We start from the raw sequence: 9,846 nt of genomic DNA on the forward strand, positions 1-9,846 counted from the left end.
CTGCTATAATTTTTTTATAAATAATATTTTTAATATGTTTAAATAATGTCTAGCACAAAAGTAAATTGTAAACATTTTCGTACAAACGTCGTAAACTAAAACGACGAGGAAAATGATTTTAAATAAATTAGATATGTTATGGTTATAGATATTTATATATTCGATCTTTAAAACTATGAATAACGAAATGAATAAATATAATTTTATATTACATTTATATTTGTGTTAATTCATTGAATTTTCACTTTTGTTTTTTACTTTGATAATCAACTAAGTAAATAATTATTTGAAAAATATATATAATTTATAGAATTTTTTTTTGTTATGCGGGCCAACGGGCTACCTGCGGCCCATTCGGGATAGCCCTAACGGGTATCGGGCTTTTAAGGGCCGGGCTAAAAAGCCCTATTAAAATTCGGGCTCAATATTTTAGGCCCAAGCCCTATATTTATTCGGGCTAAACGGGTCGGCCCATACGGGCCGGCCCGTTTTGACAGCTCCAGGTACTATACTGCCCAAACCCGCAACCCCGCATATACATATTTATATAATATCATAAATTATTTATTTATGTTTTATGTATAATTAATTAATTTATTTAGCTATTTAATCCTAAACGTAAATTTAAACCAACACTTTCTTAATACAATAACAACTCCATCATGACGGTGTATAATTTTTTAGGGATATTTTGGATGTTTTTTATTTGACTAAATACCACGATTCATATTATTTTATGAGTTAATTTTAAAAAATTGGGATCGTAGTTTTATTTCATTTGTGATGTTTTGTTTTTTGTTTTTTCATAGTTAAAGTGCGGGTATGGGCACTTAGGTGCCCATATGGTATGGGGATGGCGACTAAAGTTGTTGTCCACGAGGGTACGGGCACGGGTATGGGTATTTTTTATAAATGCGGATATGGGGACGGACGCTGTAGTACCCTACCCATTGGGTGGGTACCCATTGCCATCTCTAGATGTCCAGTTATGCTGATGAGAAACATCGATCAGGCCAATGGACTGTGTAATGGTACTAGGCTGACAGTTACACATCTAGGGAAGAGCACGATAGCTGCTACCGTTATTACAAGAAAAAGGGCAGGTACTAGGGTATTCATTCCCAGGATGAATATTATTACGAGTGATCCAGGACTACCCTTCAAATTCAGGCGCAGACAATTTCCATTGACGCTTTGTTTTGCAATGACAATAAATAAAAGCCAGGGTCAATCTTTATTTCGAGTGGGGGTTTATCTTCCTAAGCCTGTGTTCACGCTTGGACAACTTTATGTCGCTGTCTCTCGAGTAACTTCAAGAAAAGGTCTGAAGCTGCTCATCCTGGATGAAGATAATAATGTTTGTAAGGAGACCATAAATGTTGTGTATCGTGAAGTTTTTCAAAAAGTATGATCATTGGTTATGTTTTAGAATTGTTGTTGCTATAATTTATAAAACTAAAGTTGCCTATTGTTTGGAAGTCGTTTTATTTTTAATTTCTTTGTAAGGCGTACTGGTCATTATAGACATGCAATTTCTATATAAGCAGATCCTCCTATCATTGACTATTAATTCATGCATTTTTCAGGTTTAACAATCCGTGAATTTTTTTTTTTTTTTTTTTACATCGTTGTTATCCTAAAATACAATATTTACATCAGACCATTTGTTTTGTAAAAATTAAAAACAAATAACAATCGGCGTTTCTGTAGCCCAAACTATATTTATACACACCCGTTAAAAATTAAACGTTTGCATTTACCGACTACGTGTATGCATCTGGCAATGACTATTATATAAAAAAAAAATACATATTTTTTAGTTTTTATGATTAATAAAATACATTTTGTCAACAAATATTATTACACAGTACGTCGGCGTATTTTTGCAAGAAAATTACATATGCTAAGTTTAACAATGAGTGCATCTTATACTACAAATAATTAGTACAAGTATAATAATCCAAATATTTTTATCGTTGTATGCAACGTTTAGATATTTCAAAATATATACAAAATTAAGATCATATTTTTTTCATATCGAATTTAAAATCTATACATTTGATCAAAAAAGTTTTTTATTTCCCCGTGCTGGCACGGGTCACTATACTAGTTTATTATTAATTTTATGACTTGGATGTACCGATACACCATCATAGGCTAGATTATGACACCTCTCTTTCAACATATGAAAAAAAGAAATCGCAACACGTTGAAACACACTTAACTGTATGTCTTTTTAATTGTGTTATTTGAACAACTAATTGTATAACAATATATGATATAATTATAGATTTACAAAGAAAACAAAGTAACGACACAAAAACTAAAACAATAAGTAGAAATAAAAAACATAATATGAGTATTAAAAATAAAGTTGTCTCAATAATAATAAAGTTGTCACAATAATTATACACATATCAATTATTTTTTATTTTTCTCTTGTCAAATTCTCCTTTCTGCTTTCCATTAACAGCAAGCTACTGACATGTGAGCATGACAAATACACGTTTCATAGCCGACACAATTCAAACTCAATTTTCACGAGCCATAGCCGACACAAATACTATTTATATTTCGTTCACAATTTTGATGACGAAAATACTTGCTTCATATGGAAATGAGCGGTTATTTGAACAATTAAATGAGACAATTTATATGACAATTTCTTTTTTTTTCTTTTTATTGATAAAAAACAATGGAAAGAGAAAAAGAAAGAGAGAGAATAAGAGTATAATATATATGAGAGAGAAAGTTGTCAAAAAATTGTCAGAAAATGGTTGTACATATATCATTTCATATATTTCTCTATGGAAATATTTGGAAACACTAATAGACTTGAGAAAAGTTACAAAGAGAAAATACTAAAATAATTTTAAAAAAAATACTTAAAAAAAAGAATTAAAAAGAGCTATGTCTTTAAATATAAGACTATCAACACATTTTTAGATGTATTTATTACTTTTTTTACAAATACATTTCTAATTAATATTATCAATATACCTTGTAATATGAAAAGTTAACATTAAATATCTCTATAGATAAAGAATAATTTGGTAATAGTAGCATACATTTATGATAAATTTATTACTATAAACATTTTTTTTAATATGATTTTCATAAACTATTCACATAAAAAGGGACGAATGGAGTAAAATAAAAGGTATGGATCAATTATGACGATTATTACTTCATTTGTCCTTTGTTAAAAGTCTCTTTAACTAATTTATCACATAATAACAAACGTTGATAGCGTAGTTAACATGTCCGGCTAATTTGCATGTGAATTTTACTATATTGTCTTTTGTTTGTATTGTATTTAATTTGATTTTTCATATTCCAATGCAAATTATTAGTATTAATTAAGGGAGTTTATAGGAGTAATTTGTATAGGAGTTTATATTTAGGGACTACATTTTTTTATCAAAGGGAACTTATAATTATGGACGGATGAGTGATTAATAACCACTTAAGCTATGTTTGGACTGATAGAGAGTGTTGGAATGGAATGGAATGAAGTGAGATATATCCATATTCCATAGAGAGTGTTTGTCCCTACTTTTCATTCCCCAATTTCTTTTACGTGACCTAATTCCCTCTTTTTTTTTTCTCTTCACCATTCACCTTGCTCTTACTTACTATTTACCTCTACCTCTACTTCGGTTGTTTGCAGCTTTTCAAGGGATTTACTACAAAAAGAGAAATCTACAGGCTACAGCTTATTATAGCCATTGCATATTTAATATTCATGTTTAACTTCTAATTGGGTAGCTTGTAAGCCTGTAATTTTCATATGCGTATATAGCTATTTTGGTTTTTAAATTCCAAATGATTTGCTACAAACGAGAATTTTGCAGCATATTAATTATAGCCTCTGCATAATCAATATTGATGATTTATTGTTACTTTTATAAAATAAAATAAAAAAAGGTAAAATTGGAATAAAAAAGTTATAACTCATCCTGCTCCGTCTACTTTTCAAATAATGGAATGAAAAATTAGTTTCATTCTCTCATAAAATATCCAAATAATGAAATAGAACATTCATTCTTTCCATTCCGATCCACTCCATTTTATTATGGTTCGTTCCACCCTGTTGGTTTTAAGATATTCAAACAGAACCTTAATGTATAAATTAACTTGATAGTATTTTAAAAAACATATTGGTTTTCTTATTTTTAAAAACTTAAAGTTTTGGTCCCTTTTTTAAAAGCTAGGTTTTTGGTCCCCTGTATTTAATATTAGTCCCCAACATAACCAATATGTAATTTTAGTTTTTAGTCCCCAACATAATTTGAGTGTAATTTTTGCTGACCTGTCATTGTCATTAATAACGTGGTGCGGTACAATTCAACAAATTATATCATTGAGTCTACACAAGTTAGTGCAATAAAAATAGTTGAAAGACGAAAACATGTCTGCCTTTCCGTTAATAAAAAATATTGAGAATAGCGTTTAAATTAAAAATCTAAGATTGAAATCAAGGGAAACCTAATTCCGTTTGTCTCCCTCCCTCTTTCCTCCTCCATCAATCTCTTCATACGTATCATTTTCTCCCCGTCTATCATGTCAAATTCGATTTATTCCCAGTGTTCTGCATGAAGACGTGATTTTGTGTCTAGCAGAAGAAGAAGAAAAAGTTGTTTTGTGGGCTTGATTCACTATTAGAAGGTCTTTTGGTTGTGGCATGTTTAAAGTAGTCACTATTTTTTTTTTCCTTCATGTTATTGTAGATAAATTCTAACTTCAAAGTATTGATATGGATATGTATTACTACAGTTACAACGAAAATCCAAAAACTTGGATGTTAAAATGGGGACTAAAACATCAAGTTTTTTTAAAGGGGGACCAGAAGTGCATTTAAGCATATTATTATTAAGCATTTTTGGAGGATTTAGAAACTATAAAAGCCACATAGGGAGATAGGAATATACACAATCAAGTCGATATGGCCAGCCTTTTAAATTCAAAGAATCTCAATTGTGAGAATGAGAGCATAGAGAAGAGAGAAGATCAAGAAACAATAGAAGATGATGGTGATGATGATGAAAGCTTCATGTATGCAATGCAGATTGCAATTTCTATTGCACTTCCCATGGCACTCCAATGTGCAATTGATCTTGGTGTTTTTGAAGTGTTGCAAAAAGCCGGTAAAGGTGCTCAACTCTCGGCCGACGACATCGTGTCCCGTCTTTCCAACATTAACAATCCAAAAGCTTTCAAAATGTTGGATCGCATTCTTGCTCTTCTTGCCTCTCACTCACTGCTTAATTGTTCAATCATTCCTCATGAACAAAACCACATTAATTCCTTTAAGAGATACTATAGCATGACTCCTGTTGCGAAGTTTTTTGCTCCTAATTCTGATGGTGTTTCATTAGGACCCTTGATTGCCTTGAATACTGATAAGATCTTATTAGCTAGCTGGTTAGTCACTACTCCTTCTGCTCACATATACATACATACATACATATATACATATATAGGGGTTTGCTAGAACACACCCACTAGTTTTTATGTGGGAGTGTTTTAACAAAGCTACACCTTAAGGTGTATTTAACCACTTTTTAGTTATTCACTTGCTAAAATACTCCTTCTAAAAAATAAGTGGGTGTATTCTAGCAAATGCCTATAGGATTTGCTAGAACACACCCACTTGCTTTTTCTAGAAGGTGTGTTATAGCAACATACACCTTAAGGTGTATTTATTAATTTTTAGTTATAACTTGCTAAAACACTCCCACATAAAAATTAGTGGGTGTGTTCTAGCAAATCCCATATAGGGATATATATATATATATATATTGGTCTAGTAGCCTAGTGGCTGGAGCTCACACAATTAAATGTGGAGAAGTGGGGTGTCCGGGGTTCGACCCCCGCATAAATTATGCAATGTCCTTGCCAGCTGAGCTAAGCTCACGAGACATATCTTAAATACCTATATACTACTACTATCTGCTATACGTACCAAGTATTAATTTTTTTTAAGGGACTACATACATTTTTTTTATCAAGTAGCTTAGTAGTTGAAGCTCACACATTTTAAATGTAGAGAAGTGAGATGTACAAGGTTCAAACTCTAGACATATAATATGCATTTGTGAGAGAAAGAAACGTCTAATTGTAGAGTTTTTTTTTTTTTTTTTGGCATAAAGAGGACAAACTGAAAGAGAAAATAAAATTAAGAGATTAATCGGAGACAAATAATTGCGTAGAAAAATATTATTACATTGTTTGACTTATTGTCAAATTTTTTACTTTCAACTATAGAAGATTTGTACTTAATAATTGTTGTATTTTTTAACTAATTACTAGACATAATTAGCCACATATGTTACAAATTTATTCATTTTCGATAAACTTTTAGGTATACTGAAGTTTGGTTCGATAATGGTATCTTGTATGCAATACTCATTCAAATTTTGATTTGATTTTTAAATAAATTAATATAAAAATATGGCATATCATTGAATAATTTGATGATGTGTACATATTCAACTAAACTTCATAGGTACAATCATGCTCAATTTTTTCTCTTTTCAAAATAATAATTTCAAAATAACACAACTTTTTTGAAGCATTGTGAAACTTTTTTTATGAAACAAATTAAGTAAGAGTCGAACATTATTGTTTAGGTGGAGTTTAGCATGGGAAAGGGAACTTGTTTCCTATGATAGGAAAGTTTTTTTTTAACTATATTAGATTAAAGAGGTGCACATATTTTATGATGGTTTCTCCACACCATATATTTCACACTCTCTTCTCCATATTAATATATTCATCCTAAATTAGGTCCAAGCTTAAAGTTGCAATTGAGGAAGGAGGTACTCCATTTAACAAGGTTCATGGCACCCATCTCTTTGATTATCCCAGCTTGGACTTGAGGTTCAATCAAATTCTCAATACAGCGATGAGCAATCATACAACTATAGTGATGAAAAAGGTTCTTGAATGCTACAAAGGTTTTAGGGATGTAAAAAGACTTGTGGACGTTGGTGGTGGCCTTGGAATGAACATTAACATGATCACTTCAAAATACACTCATATTCAGGGTATCAATTTCGACTTGCCTCATGTCATACAACATGCTCCTTCCTATCCTGGTATGACCTGCATACATAAGACATACATGTGTTTATTTTGATGCATATAAAATGATTTAAAATTTATAGTTTTTATGTTTGTAATTATATGAATCTGGTTTTTTAATATTGATCCAGTTCAACAATTAGTCTTTTTTATGTTTAGTAAATTTTAATAAAATTTTCCTTTTATTCACCAATTTTATTATTGTAAAATTTCATTTTTACTAAAAATGAACTATTTTTAAAAGGTCAATATTAGATACATCCAATATGAATATCTAATTATTTGCACCAATTTTTTTAAATATATTTGTTTTTGTAAATATACCACTTTTTAAATGTGTTTGTTTTTCTTTTGATCATTGTAAATATACAACTTCTTTATTTTTGTTTTAGTCTCTCATAATGAATATAATAATCGTTTTAGCCCTTACATGGTATGGTATGTATTTAAGAGACTAAAATCAAAGAATCTACATATTCATGTACTCATTCAAACATGAATAAATTTTGAGGGGTTAAAACAAATTACAAGAACTAAAAATCAAAAGTGATATATTTGCAAGAATTGAATATACATTTAAACCTAATAGTAAATATTATATCAGTAGTTAATTTTTAAGTATTTAAAAAATAGAAGATATCTAATATTATTTGCAGGAGTGGAGCATATTGGTGGAGATATGTTTGAAAGTGTTCCCAATGGTGATACCATTTTTATGAAGGTGAGTGGATTGCTGTTAACGGTTGTAGAAAGATAGCTAGGGAAACAAACAACCACTATAAATTGATGGAATAATGAACATTTAATTTTAAGGAAAAATTGTTAAAAATATAAAGAAGAAAAATATTTAAAATTCAATTATAAATATTAACTATATGTATGTGCACGCATGTGTGTGTCAGAGTCACGATCCATTGACACTAGATATGTGCGTAATTCAGTTATTAAAATTTCAGTAACTATCTTTCATGCTCTATATATAACTATATTAATAGTTTGACTAAATTTTATATAGTGGATACTTCATGATTGGAGTCAGGAAAATTGCATGAAACTTATGAAGAATTGCTATGATGCTATTCCTGATGATGGAAAGGTGATAGTTTTGGAGGCACTTCTACCTAATATGCCTAAGAATGAAGTGGCTTGGAAATCTCTCTCTCAAATGGATATTCTCATGATGACTCATTGTTCAGAAGGCAAAGAGAGAACTAAACAAGAATTCATGGATATGGCAACTAATGCTGGATTTCGTGGCATCAAATATGAATGTTGCATTTATAATTTTTGGATTATGGAGTTCTTCAAGTAAATCTATAAACTACAATATGGAATTGTAATTGTTTACTATCTAGGGCTACTTTTTCTAGAATATGGTTTCTCCTATAATTTCTATGGATGGAGTACTCAAGCGCTTAAATGTTTAGGTGTGTGTGACAACTCTTGAATTTTGATTATTGTTTTTGTTTTAGGAACGTTGTAATATTTCAATCTTAATGATTCTTGTGTTTTGATTGTTCTGTTTATTATACATTTCCTTTTTTCCCTCTTCAAGAAAATTCAGTGCTACTTTTTCTACTATTGCTACAATAAAATCGTTTTAGGGTTGTGTTTTTCAAGCAGGGCCATTGAATGATTTTTTCTTAATAATTGTGTGTTTCAAAAACTTACAAGGCCAAGATCATCAGAGAGACAACTTCTCCATCACATGTATCTCTAAAAAGCACTAGGCCAATTAAAAAACCAAAAAAACAGTTCATACTATTCAAGATTTACTCTCAAATACTTACCAACTTTGCCACCAGAGGAAAGATTTCCCATGACAGCAAAATCAGAAATACAGCAACTTCTACAATGTTTCAAACAGTGGAGTTTGGAATATCAAATGTAGCCTTTCAGCAACTGCAGAACTATCAGAAGCAAGTAAAGTGATGAATGATCTTGAAGTAAATGTTAAAGAGCTTAAGGTATTAGACAACAAGGAAAATCGTTTGTGTAGTAAAATAGTTTGACTGCAGGAAGAGAAAAGATAACTTGAAAAGAAAACCAAAATCGTAAATGGTCAAACTGCAAAGTCTATCAAAAGGAAAGATAAGATTGGTATGAATAAGATAAAATTGTTTCACAAAGGAAAAATGTTAAAAGCCGATTGGGATGATATGATGATTTGCGTGCCAAAGCCGAAAGTTGAGCAAGATTTGGCACAGAGAATACAAGCTATTACCGAGGAAGATTGGTTCAAGCTTAGAGAAGAAATCGTTCGAAGCACAGGTTTCAAATATTGGATCTTACGAAGCATTGCTACGTCAAAATGATTAGAATTTAGAAAAGTGGTGGTGTTTTAAAAGAACACCAACACTCCTTCACATGCATATCTCTAAAATATCTAAATGTTTTTCATTGCTATCAATGTTTTGGCAATGGGAAATCAAATGCTCTTCAGGAATGCATATGTAGATATGATGGGAGATGTAGATTCAGGAAAGTCAAAAAACTGTGACTTAACAACTGCCCGTTGATTATTTTTCATCCTTTTTTAGGTTTATGTGGATTCATTTAAATCAAGAATTATTGGGTGAGGCAAATACATCTCATGAATTAGAAAATCGTTTGTTATACTTCATGGCAGCAATCTAAAGTGATCTAGTTTGCTTTCACCACCAATGCAGTAAACAACTAGTGACCTCAGACCCTTACCACAAGTTTTATCGATTTCAAGTGTCAAAATCAAAACAACACAGCTGCAAGGTAAACACAAAA

At 30.7% G+C, this 9,846-nt stretch overlaps 1 protein-coding gene across 1 annotated transcript; it reads left to right on the forward strand.

The window, feature by feature from the left end:
• Positions 1–4,945: 4,945 nt before the first annotated feature.
• LOC11417290 (caffeic acid 3-O-methyltransferase) lies at positions 4,946–8,600 on the forward strand. The gene is made up of 4 exons (XM_024786568.2): positions 4,946–5,424; positions 6,790–7,100; positions 7,743–7,807; positions 8,102–8,600. The coding sequence occupies exons 1-4, from the start codon at positions 4,946–4,948 to the stop codon at positions 8,396–8,398; spliced, it is 1,152 nt and encodes a 383-aa protein (XP_024642336.1). The 3' UTR covers positions 8,399–8,600.
• Positions 8,601–9,846: the final 1,246 nt, after the last annotated feature.

This window comes from Medicago truncatula, chromosome 6 (genome assembly GCF_003473485.1).
Source record: "Medicago truncatula cultivar Jemalong A17 chromosome 6, MtrunA17r5.0-ANR, whole genome shotgun sequence".
NCBI lineage: Eukaryota > Viridiplantae > Streptophyta > Magnoliopsida > Fabales > Fabaceae > Medicago > Medicago truncatula.

What these genes read in the sequence shown, in the direction of transcription:
- LOC11417290 (XM_024786568.2), top strand. Translation starts at nt 4,946, where the DNA reads ATGGCCAGCCTTTTAAATTCAAAGAATCTCAATTGTGAGAATGAGAGC. An exon ending in AAGATCTTATTAGCTAGCTG is followed by an intron (nt 5,425 to 6,789) that starts GTTAGTCACTAC and finishes ATCCTAAATTAG; the next exon opens with GTCCAAGCTTAAAGTTGCAA. An exon ending in GTGATACCATTTTTATGAAG is followed by an intron (nt 7,808 to 8,101) that starts GTGAGTGGATTG and finishes AATTTTATATAG; the next exon opens with TGGATACTTCATGATTGGAG.